Here is a 16,494-nt window from a genome sequence, read left to right as displayed (position 1 = left end):
TTAAATAGGCAAAAATGGTCATGTGACCAGCAAACTAAAAAAAACCTAACAGGAGAGTTCTAACATGTATGACCTCCCTACAATGCCTGGGCATGCTCCTGATGAGGCTGAGTATTGTGTGTGGCCTCCACGTGCCTGTATGACCTCCCTACAACGCCTGGGCATGCTACTGATGAGGCTGAGTATTGTGTGTGGCCTCCACGTGCCTGTATGACCTCCTTACAATGCCTGGGCATGCTCCTGATGAGGTTGCGGATGGTCTCCTGTGGGATCTCCTTCCAGACCTGGACTAAAGCATCTGCCAACTCCTGGACAGTCTGTGGTGCAACGTGACGTTGGTGGAAGGAGCGAGACATGATGTCCCAGATGTGCTCAATGGGATTCAGGTCTGGGGAACGGGCGGGCCAGTCCATAGCTTCAATGCCTTCATCTTGCAGGAACTGCTGACACACTCCAGCCACATGAGGTCTGGCATTGTCCTGCATTAGGAGGAACCCAGGGCCAACCGCACCAGCATATGGTCTCACAAGGGGTCTGAGGATCTCATCTCGGTACCTAAAGGCAGTCAAGCTACCTCTGGCGAGCACATGGAGGGATATGCGGCCCTCCAAAGAAATGCCACCCCACACCATTAATGACCCACTGTCAAACCGGTCATGCTGAAGGATGTTGCAGGCAGCAGATCGCTCTCCACGGCGTCTCCCGACTCTGTCACATCTGTCACATGTGCTCAGTGTGAACCTGCTTTCATCTGTGAAGAGCACAGGGCGCCAGTGGCGACTTTGCCAATCCTTGTGTTCTGTGGCAAATGCAAAGCATCCTGCACGGTGTTTGGCTGTGAGCACAACCCCCATCTGTGGATGTCGGACCCTCATACCACCCTCACGGAGTCGGTTTCTAACCATTTGTGCAGACACATGCACATTTGTGGCCTGCTGGAGGTCATTTTGCAGGGCTCTGACAGTGCTCCTCCTGTTCCTCCTTGCACAAAGGCGGAGGTAGCGGTCCTGCTGCTGGGTTGTTGCTCTCCTACGGCCCCCTCCACGTCTCCTGGTGTACTGGCCTGTCTCCTGGTAGCGCCTCCAGCCTCTGGACACTACGCTGACACACAGCAAACCTTCTTGCCACAGCTCGCAATGATGTGCCATCCTGGATGAGCTGCACTACCTGAGCAACTTCTGTGGGTTGTAGAGTCCGTCTCATGCTACCACGAGTGTGAAAGCACAACCAACATTCAAAAGTGACCAAAACATCAGCCCAGAAAGCATTGGTACTGAGATGTGGTCTGTGGTCCCCACCTGCAGAACCACTCCTTTATTGAGGGTGTCTTGATAATTGCCAATAATTTCCATCTATTGTCTATTCCATTTGCACAACAGCATGTGAAATTGATTGACAATCAGTGTTGCTTCCTAAGTGGACAGTTTGATTTCACAGAAGTTTGACTCACTTGGAGTTATATTCTGATGTTTAAGTGTTCCCTTTATTTTTTTGAGCAGTGTATATTTCTGGAAGCATTTTCCCACCGAGAGTTTATTTTCCATTAATCCTCCGCTGTTTCTCTAATTAAGTAATTATATTGTAATTATATATTAATAGATGAAAAATTACCGATGCTGATCAGACACACGTCCTGCCCGACAGACGTGATTGTTAGGTTTTATTAATAAAGCGGGATCCATCTAATGACAACACGGGCACTAATTACCAGCGGCTCCTAATAACGATCCTTATCTCGGTGAGCCGGCCATTTATTAGCCATGACCTGGGCTACCGGCCAAGATCCCGAGCCTGTGGGATGATGGCAGCTGTGAAAACACCACATGAAGCTCCAGCGATGTGCGAGTCTCCAGAAAACATATAATTATACCCTGATGGTAACGAGCAGGTAAATAGCCTTAGAATAACAATGTTGGTTCTGCGGATGAGTGTCCTCATAGACCGGAATATCTGGAAGTCTCCGACACAATCTGAACAACGTCAACCAATACATGGCCCATAAGAGAAACAAAGAAACATGGACGGGTCAAGGCTTGTGAAAGCCAAAAGGTGCAGAGGCTGCAGTTTCACCTGGACGTGCGTCTTCAGGGGTCTCAAATTAGCTCTATGATGGATGTGCAATAGATGAGGGGTTTAGGGCAGATTTTGCATCTAAGAAGGTATAAATGCCAGGTTTCCCATTCTGCCCCATTACCCCCTGGTGTATAACCTCCGGCCCCCCGCCATGCCGTCTGCCTTTACTGCCATGTGACCGATCGGCCGGTGGTGCAGAGCTCACTGATACCAGCGCGTCCTGTAATATGAGCCACCAGGGGAACATGTCCGTCCATGACATTTCTTCCTTCTGGATCTTTCCCGTCACCTGTAAGTGATATAGAGAAGTGGAAGGAACCGCAGCCATGAAGTGAAGACCCCGTAACGTTACAGAGCGGGGGGCTGAGTGCTGAGGAGCAGAGGGCAGAAAAGTCACCACCGCTCTGCTGACCCCATAACTGCAGAGTCCAGACCTCCTCTGGTATCAGCACAAACACTGCGCCCACCGTCGAGAGCTTCATGGCCGAGCAGCTGCCTCCAGCCGTACATCACCAAGCACAATGCTGAGCGTCGGATGCAGTGGTGTAAAGCCGCCACCACTGGACTCTGGAGGAGACGTGTTCTGTGCAGTGACGGATCGCACTTCTATATCTGCGTCTGATGGAGGAGTCTGGGTTTGGTGATTCCAGGAGGACGTTACCCCCTGACTGCATTGTGCCCCCTGTACAGATGGTGGAGGAGGATAATGCTATGGGCTGTTATCAGGGGGCGGTCGCGGACCCTCAATTTCAGTGATGGGAAATCTTCATCTTCAGCACAACACATTGTGGACAATTGTAGCTTCAGCTTTGTGGGAACAGTTTTGGGAAGACCCTTATCTGTCCCCCATGACTGTGCCCAGTGCACAAGGTCCATACAGAAATGGAGGGGAACATGAGCGGCTGCACAGAGCCCGGACCCCGACCCCATCCTATAATGGAGATTGTGAATCCATATATTTAGGCCACACTGTCATTAACAGACCCCTGTAAAGAAGACCCCTTACCTGGTGACGGATCTCTGTACGATGGGTACAGGTCATTGCAGAATAAGTCTGTCCATGAAAAATGAGCTTCAGCATCAGAGGGCATAACATGGCAGTGTGTGGAGGAGTCTATCATCACCTAGAAGTGCAATCATTAAGGCAATTAGTTAATTCGTGACATTTACAGAAGATCATTAGTAAAACACAAATGTAGCAAAATATTAACTCTTTAGTCGTCTGCAGCCACAACCGACTGACCATGTACAGACCATGATGCACGGACCGGACGCCGATCTCCCACCCTGAACTCATATATCCCAGTACAGATGTCAGCGCATCGGATCGAACTTCACGGATGTCTGAATTTGCCCTTCAGATGTATTAAACATGTTGCAAAAAATCAGTGGCCAAAACCTCGAACCTTTAGGAAGATGTCGATTTATGAAACTAAAATTTTGCAATATTTGTGACAAAATAAAATAACCCCCCAAAAAAAGCCCCAGAACCTGCATGAATAAATACGCACTTATTTCTATGTGACAAGTTATGGGCTGCAGGTGCAGAAGAGTCAACACTGACGTTCCCCCGCCATGAGCAAATATGGAGACGTATTATCTTACAGAACATCTCCAAAAGTTGTGCGAAGATGAACAGCGCGACTTCTGGGAAGTTGTATAAAAAGGACTGGCCAGATAAAGAACACCACAGAAACAGCGCCACACTTGTCCACAGGCTGTGTCTGGTATTGCAGTGCATGGATTAGATTGTAGCTGTTTGTGCAAAACAAGTTTCTACACAAAGCCCCCCAAAAAAAATCTGTTTTTACCGACCGGAAGACTCCTGTTACCATGCTGAAGGTTTGCAGAAAATAAAAATGGAGATATTTTTTTTTCCGTTTTTCATTACATTATATGGTAAAGATAATAATGTCATTCAAAACTATACCTCGTCCTGTAAAAAAAAAAACATGGAGTTGCAAAAATATATTTTTCTATGGTTCTTGGAAGAAGGGGAAGGAAAAAAAAAATTAAAGTGCAAAACTGAAAAATCGCTTGGTCACAGAGGTGTTAAGGGTCTTCCTCCTTATTTTCCTGACGTCTTTTCACCAGGTTTATTGTGACGAGTCAGTAAACAAGGGAGTATTTGGGGTAATGTGACTCCGCAATTACACGATGATCCTCCCCAACAATGGACGCCAACACGCAGAACACAAACACTGTATTGTCCCCACATCAACACGGCCTGTGTCATCATCACACGCCCGGTGTCACCGCACATCGCACCCACCCACCGCCGAGATGTTTTTCTATCAGGGATTATAAACAGTATCACAATGTCCCAGGATAATCCGCAGAGCGCAGGGGAACGCTGCCCCCATATACAAATGTAGGACTATTTACCCCCCAAAAGTCTGTAAATCTGACATTGTAGACACTAGAACCTGAAAACGAGCCAGCGATCAAAGGCACCATCAATTCTCTGTGTCCTAATAGATCTTTAATGTCATCCTTGTGATCACAGCGATCGACTGGAATGTGTTCTATTTCCCTGCAGCACCCCCAGAGGAGAAAGAAAGCATTACACGTTTCATTACCATCCACCGTGAAATCAACGTGTTAGCACATCAAGTCCTCCAAAATGGTAGAAGATCTTATTAGCTGTTCTCCAGACCGGCTAAAATGTCAAGGTCCAGTCACCACAGAACTGTCTTGTGCAAGGAAGATTAAGGCTGCGTGCCCACGATGCGTTTTTCAAGCATTTTTGCTGCGGAATTTTTGCAGCGTAAACGCTTGTGAAATGCTTGGTAATCCTTCTCCCATAGTCCCCAATGTAAATCCGCAAACTCAATGCCCATGCTGCGGAATTTTCCGCAGCGTTTTTGATGTGCAGAATATTCCGCAGCATGCCCATTATTTGTGCGTTTACGCATGCGGAATTGCTGTCTACAATGCATTAGAAAACGCAAGGCAATTCCGCATGTGCAAAACGCTTCAAAAACGCGGGAAAAACGCGTGTCAAATTCCGCACGCATTTTTCCGGGCAAGGACATGCAGAAATGAAGCAGAAACTTTCAGCTTCATTTCTGCATCGTGGGCACATAACCTTAAAGTTACATTACTTACTCTGGACCCAACCGAGCTCTGTCCTGTATTATACCCCAGAGCTGAACTCACTATTCTGCTGGTGCAGTCACTGTGTACATGTGGCACCCCAGGGGTCTGGTTTTCCACAGTAATGTAATGTTATGTCTGAGAGCAGGTGGGAGGTCCTTTGGTCAGGGATCCTGTGCATGCCACACCTCCTGCCCAGTCTTGGGAGGGGAAGAACTTCCCCTGTATAAACCCGGGGCTGAGGCAGGGTGAGTCAGACAAGTGGAGTAGAGACAAGAAGCAGCATAGGAAACAGCAGAGTTACAAGGAGTCAGGGGCTGGCAGCTGCAGAGCTCGCCCTGACTAAGAAGACTTCTTTCCGGACCCGGAGTCCGAGGCTGTGGGGACTAACTCCTACCCAGCAGCAGAATCCGTCAGGCAGGGGATTTCAGGTCCTCTGGCCCAGAAGCCCGAAGGCACGGTCACACGCGTGGGACCAGCACCGCCATCGTGGAGCGGAAGCCATTAGAAGGCCCCGAGTCACCGGCCATACGGGTGAGCACCACACGGTACACTCAGGGACGTGGGCTACTTACATCAGCTTCTAGCAAGGTAGCCAGAAGAGTACAGTCAGTTTGGGAGGCCTACAACTACGCCTGGCCAGGGGAGATCCCATCTGCTCAAGGACTGACCAGGCCCCGTTCGCTAGCAAGTACTCCGGGAGGGTCTATCGTTGTTACCAGTAAAGACCCTGAACTACACCGTACCGTCTCTGAGTGGTTCCTGCTACCCCCATCATCCACGTCGGCTGCCCTGAGACCATACCCCTCCCGTTGGGGGTTATACTATCACGCTGCATAATCCTACCATCGGCCTCAGCGGTCTGCCCCGCAGCAGCAGCTCCCTGGCTGCACTCAACGGGTGGCGTAGTCATCAACTATTTACTACTAGTAGACTGCCGTCCAGTTTGACTCCCTGGGCACGGACCGGGTCACCGCCACGAGACTACAACCCTCCACGGATCCGGCTCCGGGTAAGCTCCCGCGTGCGCACCGCAGCGCGACACAGGCCCAGGGGCGCGTCAACTTTGGCGTAGTCGGCAGGATTTCGTGCCCGCAACCACCGGGTACTGCGTGCCTGAAAAGCAAAGACTGTTCAAACTTACCAGTGGTGAAGATTCCCGCTATCCGTGGAGGTTTCCCGCCATCCGGCGCCATCTTCTACCTTCTTCCCGCCATCCGCGAAGTTTTCCCGCCATCCGGCGCCATCTTCGACCTTCTTCCCGCCATCCGTGGAGTTTTCCCGCCATTGGACGCCATCTTGAGGACGCCGCGCGGGAAGAAGAGGGGCGTGGACTCCGAAAGCGCGCGAGAACTGAAGCCCCGCCTCACGTCCGGACGTTGCGTAAGGTCCTGGAAGGAGCCCAGCAGACGCCGACGTCACAGGAGCGCGACGGAAGGTCCTCAACCCTGACGATCCACTGCGGAGCCGCGGCCTACGGAAGAGGATCATCGCAAGGTAGGCCACGGTCCACTAGGGGGGAGGAAGATGTCGGATACGGAGGAGAGCTTCACTGCCTCAACCCCCGCCAGCGCTACCGCTGCTGCAGTTATGCCCTTCACCATGCCCTATATCCCGGGAGCAGCTTGGCTACCCCAGTACTCAGGGGAGTCACATACCCTGCATGACTTTAGAGAAAAGCTGGATAGCCTCTTCCAGGTGTACCCCCTCACAGAAGAGCAAAAAGTGAGCATCCTGGTGGCCCAACTAACAGGGGCAGCCAAAAGGGAAGTAAAATCCTGGCCACCTGGGAGGAAGACTGTCGCAGGGATACTAACCCGGCTGAAGGACACCTTTGATACCCGCACCTCAGCCGAGATTAAGCTTAGATTCTACGGGTGCAAGCAGCGAGCGCATGAGAGTATAAGGGACTATGCACTAAACCTACAAGAGGCCCTGAGGGCCATAAAGCAGACCGACCCTGATGGGGTGGGAAACGAGGACAGGCTGTTGACTGAACAATTTATAGAGGGTTTATATTGCAATGCCCACCGAACCCAGTTGCGGGCAATGGCCTTACAGGATCCCCATCTGGACTTTGCACAGTTCAAGGACAGAGCCATCTGGGTGCTCCGAGAACCGGCACCAGGTGGCGTTGTGACCCACAGACGCCCCACTACCACTTACTACCAGGAGGCGGCGCCCTTGTCAGCAGGGCCTGTGGGAGCTGATGCGCAGGCTTTGGACAATGACCCGGCTCCAGACCTACACCATCAGGTCCAAGAGCTAGCTAAGAGCGTTGCTGCGCTAACCCGAACTGTGCAGTCTTTACAGGTTTCCACCCCAGGGAAGATCCAGCTGGCATCCGGACCGGAGGACATCCCGTGGCGTCGACCAAGGAGGACCCCACCGGCCAGAGGAAGACCCAGTGACCGATACAGTGAGGACGGACGACCCATCTGCCGCCGCTGCAATCAACCCGGACATATGGCAAGGTACTGTTCTTTAAACGGGCACAACCTGGGGTAGAGGGCCAACCCCCAGGAAAAAGATCACCAGGCCCATCGAACTGGCGCGACAGATATGTGGGAGGACGTCCAGTCTTGCCTGTGGTACTGGATGGCATTCCCATGAGTGCCCTACTGGACACCGGGTCACAGGTCACCACCATCCCGTACGTGCTCTTCAAGCAGTACTGGAATGACTCGGATATTACCCGCTACCCCGACGACGACTTGAGTATCATCGCCAGCAATGGTCAGCCCGTGCCACAGATCGGATTTAAAGAGGTGACCATCAAAATTGGTAGAGTCGAACTGGCCGCACAGGGACTGATCATTGTAGATATTGATAAACATGAGAGTCACCCAAAAATAACTCTAGGAACTAATGTAATTGAAAATTGTCTTGCAGAGGTGATTTTCCTTTTACAGCAGGTTGCCAAGAATGCCAGCTCCGGCGAGCAGCGGGTGCTCCAGAAAGAGATCCGGGCACTGATGCAACGGCAACAAGTGGAACTCTCCGGCGGTGAGATTGGTAGCGTAAGAATGTGTGACCCTTTTCCTATTGCCATGCCCCCAAAAAGTGAAATGATGATTTGGTGCCGGGCAGCTATTGGTCTGAGAGGTAGAGATTACCAGGCAATGGTAGAACCAGTTTACTCAGACAGTAGGCCCACCATTTTGACAGCACGGGGGGTCGTCAATGTACGCCATGGGAGGGTGCCCGTTCGCATAATAAATATCGGGGAGAGGGAAGTGTACCTGCCCCGGTATGCCACGCTAGCCAAATTATATATCACTAATCAAAATTCTATACAATCTGTGGAACCCTTGCCTCCATCTCACCCGGAGGAAGGTAACGGCTCTAAGAAAGACATGGAGGACTGGTGTCAGCAACTACATCTGGGTACTGACTCCACTCCCTCACATCAGAAACAAGGAGTCTATCGGGTGGTTCAAGAGTATGAGAGAGTGTTTAGTAAACACCCGTTAGACTTCGGGCGAGTCAAGGGGGTAGAACATCGCATCCCCACGGGAGATCATCCTCCCATAAAAGAGAGGTATCGACCCGTACCCCCTGCACATTACCAACACGCCAAGGGGATGCTTAGAGACATGAAGGAGGCTGGGGTAATCCGGGATAGTTGTAGCCCCTGGGCAGCCCCATTAGTTTTAGTCAAAAAGAAAGACAACACCATGAGGATGTGTGTAGATTACCGGAAAATCAACCGTATCACACACAAGGATGCGTACCCCTTACCAAGGATAGAGGAGTCATTGGCTGCTTTAAGATCTGCTAACTTCTTCTCTACCATGGATCTCACTAGCGGGTACTGGCAGGTTCCTGTAGCAGAGGCGGACCGGGAGAAGACCGCATTCACCACCCCGATGGGACTTAGCAAATTCACCTGCATGCCGTTCGGACTCTGCAACGCACCAGGAACCTTCCAACGCCTAATGGAGTGTTGTCTGGGCCACAGAAACTTCGAGACGGTCCTGTTGTACCTGGACGATGTCATCGTATATTCCAAGACGTATGAGGACCACCTGAAACACCTGGCGGAAGTGTTCGAGGCTCTGGCGAGTTACGGCCTAAAGGTGAAACCCTCCAAGTGTCACCTCCTGAAACCAAAGGTGCAGTACCTGGGACACGTAGTGAGCGCTGACGGAGTGGCTCCCGACCCTGATAAAATCACCGCAATTAAGGAATGGCCAAGCCCCTCCAGCGTAAAAGAAGTGCGGCAGTTCCTCGGGTTGGTAGGCTACTACCGAAGGTTTATTCCCGGTTTCACCAAAAAGGCAGCACCTATGCAGGACCTCCTGATAGGCCAGTCCCGGAAGGCCAAGAACCAGAAGCCGCCCTTCAAATGGGAAGAGCTGGAAGAAGAGTCCTTCCGCCAGCTGAAGATGGCCCTCACGGGGGACGAAATCCTGGCGTACCCGGATTATAGCCAGCCCTTTATCCTCTACACCGACGCCAGTAACATCGGGCTAGGAGCCGTACTGTCCCAGATCCAGCAGGGGAAGGAACGAGTAATCGCCTACGCCAGCCGAAAACTGCGACCCACCGAAAGGAACCCCGAGAATTACAGCTCATTTAAGTTAGAGTTCCTGGCCGTAGTATGGGCAATCACTGAGCGCTTTAAGCATTACCTCGCTTCTTCCCGGTTCACCGTGTACACGGATAACAACCCGCTGACACACCTGGACACGGCAAGACTCGGTGCCCTGGAGCAGAGGTGGATGGCCCGTCTGTCCAACTACGAGTTCACAATTAAATACCGGGCAGGACGCTCCAATACCAACGCGGACGCCCTGTCCAGGATGCCCAACCTGCCGGACGGAGGAGAAGATCCGGAGGGACTGGAAGAAGTTGAACTCCCTGCGTTCCACCGTCATGGGACTATTCAGTATTCCCACCGGGTAAGGAGTAAGCAGGCTGCTACGTTGAACCCCTTACCCCACTACAACTGGGCGGAAACGCAAGACAGCGACCCTGCCGTCCGACTGGTGAAGGAGATGCTGACTCGGCCGGAGGCTCGCCTTGAACCAGACGCTCCGGAGGAAGCCAAACAACTATGGGCAGAGAAGAGTCGACTGTTCCTTTACAAAGGGAAGTTGTGCCGCAGAATGGTTAACTCCCGGACGCATGAATTACTCTGGCAAGTAGTGGTGCCACGAAGAGACGCAGCCATGGTGATGGAGGCATACCACGACGGAGCTGGACACTTTGGGTGGAAAAAGCTGGAGTTCCTGCTGCGCGAGCGGTTCCACTGGGTAGGCATGAGGGGAACCATCGAGAAGTGGTGCAGAGATTGTGGCCCGTGCAACCTGAGAAGGAAGGACCGAGCCAGCCAGAAGACTCCCCTGCAGTCCATCGTCACCCGGCAACCGTTGGAACTGGTAGCCTTGGATCATGTAAAACTGACCCCAAGCAGAAGTGGCTACGTCTACGCGTTAACCATCGTGGATCATTACTCCCGGTTCTTGGTTGTCGTCCCCGTCAAGGACTTAACGGCTCAAACAGCAGCTAGAGCCTTCCAGCAGCACTTCTGCCGTCCACACGGGTACCCGGACCAAGTGCTGACGGACCAGGGACCTGCCTTTGAAGCGGAGGTCTTTCAGGAATTCTGCAATCTGTATGGCTGCCGGAAGATAAGGACGACACCCTACCATCCGCAGACTAATGGACTTTGTGAAAAAATGAACCAGGTGGTAATGGATCTTCTAAAAACGTTGCCCCTGGAAGAACGCAGTCTGTGGCCTGAAAAGTTGCCCGATCTGGTGGACCTATACAACCACATCCCGGTAGGTTCCACCAACTGTACCCCGGCTTACCTAATGAGGGCAAGACCTGGTAAGTTACCTGTTGACCTGGAAATGGGAGTCCTGACCCCCGAGGACACTTCACCAGAAACAGACTGGGACACAGAGAGGCAGCAGCAGTACCGGAGAGTACAGGAGAGCGTGGAGCGAAGTCTCTGTCAGGCTAGGGAAAGACAAGAGAAAACTTACAACCAGTATGCTCCCGCTGTTCCCCTGGTACCCGGAGAGCAGGTCTTGAAGAGGAAGAGACGGCTCCACAAGTTGGACGACCAGTGGGAGAAGGACCCGTACACCGTACTGCCCTCAAGCCACGAGAACCCGAAGGTCTGTACCATCAGTAAAGACGGAGGGGAAACCACAGCCATTGTATCCCGGGACCACCTGAAGAAGTGTCCCGAACAACTGAGGAACCCTGAAGAGGAACAAGAAGACCATCGACCCGTGGAAGAAAGGGAAGATATGGTTAGTACCGTGCTCGGGGACTTCCCTCAGTCTTGGACTCAAGTCAATGGTGCAGTTGTGGTACCCGTACTCACCTTCCTCCAACCATCATCCCAAGAACCTACGGAGCAACGGGTAGAGCTGGAAGAACAGCCGGTCCAGGAGGCAGAAGACTCCACACAAGCAGAACAGGAGAATCAACCCTCTGCTTATAGTGAGCCTGCCGTACCCCTAGTGAGACAAAGAGCCGGTAGACAGCTGCCCAGTTTACCCTTGACAGCTCCTACACCCTGTAGTTCAGGGCCAGACAGTCAGCTCCGTAGGTCCACTCGGGCCACTAGAGGCCAGTTACCCGCACGCTGGAGAATTTAAAGTGTATAAATTGTTTTATTTATGTTTTTCTGTGTCTTGTTGCTTGTGTATAATTTTGTGTTTCTAGTTATTTTTAGGAATCCTTGGTGGATTTACCGGGAATCCTTGTACATAGTTGGAGCGTAACCCAGGATGGACTAGAGACTGTTAAGGACTCGGGGTAGGACAGACCCCTACCTGGTTACGTCTCCCTGTGTTGGTGAAATGGACACCTTGCTCTCTTCAGAGACTGCACCCGGTTGCGGACACGCCGTAACCATCTTTATATGTTTTCTTATTGTATTATTAATGTTTTTGCCTTGTTATGTTTTTCTAAATGTGTTTAGTCCCGGAGTACTAAATTTCACTAGGGGGGAATGTGGCACCCCAGGGGTCTGGTTTTCCACAGTAATGTAATGTTATGTCTGAGAGCAGGTGGGAGGTCCTTTGGTCAGGGATCCTGTGCATGCCACACCTCCTGCCCAGTCTTGGGAGGGGAAGAACTTCCCCTGTATAAACCCGGGGCTGAGGCAGGGTGAGTCAGACAAGTGGAGTAGAGACAAGAAGCAGCATAGGAAACAGCAGAGTTACAAGGAGTCAGGGGCTGGCAGCTGCAGAGCTCGCCCTGACTAAGAAGACTTCTTTCCGGACCCGGAGTCCGAGGCTGTGGGGACTAACTCCTACCCAGCAGCAGAATCCGTCAGGCAGGGGATTTCAGGTCCTCTGGCCCAGAAGCCCGAAGGCACGGTCACACGCGTGGGACCAGCACCGCCATCGTGGAGCGGAAGCCATTAGAAGGCCCCGAGTCACCGGCCATACGGGTGAGCACCACACGGTACACTCAGGGACGTGGGCTACTTACATCAGCTTCTAGCAAGGTAGCCAGAAGAGTACAGTCAGTTTGGGAGGCCTACAACTACGCCTGGCCAGGGGAGTTACATCTGCTCAAGGACTGACCAGGCCCCGTTCGCTAGCAAGTACTCCGGGAGGGTCTATCGTTGTTACCAGTAAAGACCCTGAACTACACCGTACCGTCTCTGAGTGGTTCCTGCTACCCCCATCATCCACGTCGGCTGCCCTGAGACAATACCCCTCCCGTTGGGGGTTATACTATCACGCTGCATAATCCTACCATCGGCCTCAGCGGTCTGCCCCGCAGCAGCAGCTCCCTGGCTGCACTCAACGGGTGGCGTAGTCATCAACTATTTACTACTAGTAGACTGCCGTCCAGTTTGACTCCCTGGGCACGGACCGGGTCACCGCCACGAGACTACAACCCTCCACGGATCCGGCTCCGGGTAAGCTCCCGCGTGCGCACCGCAGCGCGACACAGGCCCAGGGGCGCGTCATACATACATTACATTACTGATCCTGTACTGATCCTGAGTTACCTCCTGTATTATACTCCAGAGCTGCGCTCACTATTCTGCTGGTGTAGTCACTGTGCACATACATTACATTACTGATCCTGAGTTACATCCTGTAATACACTCCAGAGCTGCACTCACTATTCTGCTGGTGCAGTCACTGTGTACATACATTACATTACTGATCCTGAGTTACATCCTGTATTATACTCCAGAGCTGCACTGACTATTCTGCTGGTGCAGTCACTGTGTATATACATTACATTACTGATCCTGAGTTACATCCTGTATTATACCCCAGAGCTGCACTCACTATTCTGCTGGTGCAGTCACTGTGTACATACATTACATTACTGATCCTGTACTGTTCCTGAGTTACATCCTGTATTATGCTCCAGAGCTGCACTCACTATTCTGCTGGTGCAGTCACTGTATACATACATTACATTACTGATCCTGTACTGATCCTGAGTTACATCCTGTATTATACTCCAGAGCTGCACTCACTATTCTGCTGGTGCAGTCACTGTGTACATACATTACATTACTGATCCTGAGTTACATCCTGTATTATACTCCAGAGCTGCACTCATTATTCAGCTGGTGCAGTCACTGTGTACATACATTACATTACTGATCCTGAGTTACATCCTGTATTACACTCCAGAGCTGCACTCACTATTCTGCTGGTGCAGTCACTGTGTACATACATTACTGATCCTGAGTTACATCCTGTATTATAATCCAGAGCTGCACTCACTATTCTGCTGGTGCATTCACTGTGTACATACATTACTGATCCGGAGTTACATCCTGTATTATAATCCAGAGCTGCACTCACTATTCTGCTGGTGCAGTCACTGTGTACATACATTACTGATCCTGAGTTACATCCTGTATTATACTCCAGAGCTGCACTCATTATTCAGCTGGTGCAGTCACTGTGTACATACATTACATTACTGATCCTGAGTTACATCCTGTATTACACTCCAGAGCTGCACTCACTATTCTGCTGGTGCATTCACTGTGTACATACATTACTGATCCGGAGTTACATCCTGTATTATACTCCAGAGCTGCACTCACTATTCTGCTGGTGCAGTCACTGTGTACACACATTACATTACTGATCCGGAGTTACATCCTGTATTATACTCCAGAGCTGCACTCACTATTCTGCTGGAGCAGTCACTCTGTACATACATTACATTACGGATCCTGAGTTACATCCTGTATTATCCTTCAGAGCTGCACTCACTATTCTGCTGGTGCAGTCACTGTGTATATACATTACATTACTGATCCTGAGTTACATCCTGTATTATACTCCAGAGCTGCACTCACTATTCTGCTGGTGCAGTCACTGTGCACATACATTACATTACTGATCCTGAGTTACATCCTGTATTATACTCCAGAGCTGCACTCACTATTCTTCTGGTGCAGTCACTGTGCACATACATTACATTACTGATCCTGAGTTACATCCTGTATTATACTCCAGAGCTGCACTCACTATTCTGCTGGTGCAGTCACTGTGTACACACATTACATTACTGATCCGGAGTTACATCCTGTATTATACTCCAGAGCTGCACTCACTATTCTGCTGGAGCAGTCACTCTGTACATACATTACATTACGGATCCTGAGTTACATCCTGTATTATCCTTCAGAGCTGCACTCACTATTCTGCTGGTGCAGTCACTGTGTATATACATTACATTACTGATCCTGAGTTACATCCTGTATTATACTCCAGAGCTGCACTCACTATTCTGCTGGTGCAGTCACTGTGTATATACATTACATTACTGATCCTGAGTTACATCCTGTATTATACTCCAGAGCTGCACTCACTATTCTGCTGGAGCAGTCACTCTGTACATACATTACATTACGGATCCTGAGTTACATCCTGTATTATCCTTCAGAGCTGCACTCACTATTCTGCTGGTGCAGTCACTGTGTATATACATTACATTACTGATCCTGAGTTACATCCTGTATTATACTCCAGAGCTGCACACACTATTCTGCTGGTGCAGTCACTGTGTACATACATTACATTACTGATCCTGAGTTATATCCTGTATTATACTCCAGAGCTGCACTCACTATTCTGCTGGTGCAGTCACTGTTTACATACATTACATTACTGATCCTGAGTTACATCCTGTATTATACTCCAGAGCTGCACTCACTATTCTGCTGGTGCAGTCACTGTGTACATACATTACATTACTGATCCTGAGTTACATCCTGTATTATACTCCAGAGCTGCACTCACTATTCTGCTGGTGTAGTCACTGAGTACATACATTACATTATTGATCCTGAGCTACATCCTGTATTACACTCCTGAGCTGCACTCACTGTTCTGCTGGTGCAGTCACTGTGTACATACATTACATTATTGATCCTGAGCTACATCCTGTATTACACTCCAGAGCTGCACTCACTATTCTGCTGGTGCAGTCACTGTGTACATACATTACATTACTGATCCTGGGTTACATCCTGTATTATACTCCAGAGCTGCACTCACTATTCTGCTGGTGCAGTCACTGTGTATATACATTACATTACTGATCCTGAGCTACATCCTGTATTATACTCCAGAGCTGCACTCACTATTCTGCTGGTGCAGTCACTGTGTATATACATTACATTACTGATCCTGGGTTACATCCTGTATTATACTCCAGAGCTGCACTCACTATTCTGCTGGTGCAGTCACTGTGTATATACATTACATTACTGATCCTGAGTTACATCCTGTATTATACTCCAGAGCTGCACTCACTATTCTGCTGGTGCAGTCACTGTGTATATACATTACATTACTGATCCTGAGTTATATCCTGTATTATACTCCAGAGCTGCACTGACTATTCTGCTGGTGCAGTCACTGTGCACATACATTACATTACTGATCCTGAGTAATATCCTGTATTATACTCCAGAGCTGCACTCACTATTCTGCTGGTGCAGTCACTGTATACATACATTACATTACTGATCCTGAGTAACATACTGTAGTATACTCCAGAGCTGCACGCACTATTCTGCTGGTGCAGTCACTGTGTACATACATTACTGATCCTGAGTTACATCCTGTAGTATACTCCAGAGCTGCACTCACTATTCTGCTGGTGCAGTCACTGTGTACATACATTACTGATCCTGAGTTACATCCTGTATTATGCTCCAGAGCTGCACTCACTATTCTGCTGGTGCAGTCACTGTGTACATACATTACATTACTGATCCTGAGTTACCTCCTGTATTATACTCCAGAGCTGCACTCACTATTCTGCTGGTGCAGTCACTGTGTACATACATTACATTACTGA

The 16,494-nt window shown here is 50.2% G+C and overlaps 1 protein-coding gene across 2 annotated transcripts in view; it reads right to left on the bottom strand.

Annotated features, from left to right (window-relative positions):
• The window catches only part of ELF5 (E74 like ETS transcription factor 5), a 54,600-nt gene that overhangs the window by 13,015 nt on the left and 25,091 nt on the right, over positions 1 to 16,494 (bottom strand). For both annotated transcript variants that reach the window (XM_073658772.1, XM_073658773.1), the window contains one exon: positions 3,080 to 3,197. In XM_073658772.1, coding sequence (XP_073514873.1) covers positions 3,080 to 3,197 — 118 coding nt within the window. The remainder of the gene's footprint in view (positions 1 to 3,079; positions 3,198 to 16,494) is intronic.

This window comes from Phyllobates terribilis, unplaced genomic scaffold (genome assembly GCF_046119375.1).
Source record: "Phyllobates terribilis strain yellow unplaced genomic scaffold, ASM4611937v1 Scaffold_13__5_contigs__length_258822181, whole genome shotgun sequence".
NCBI lineage: Eukaryota > Metazoa > Chordata > Amphibia > Anura > Dendrobatidae > Phyllobates > Phyllobates terribilis.
This window is presented reverse-complemented; position numbering and strand designations above follow the sequence as displayed.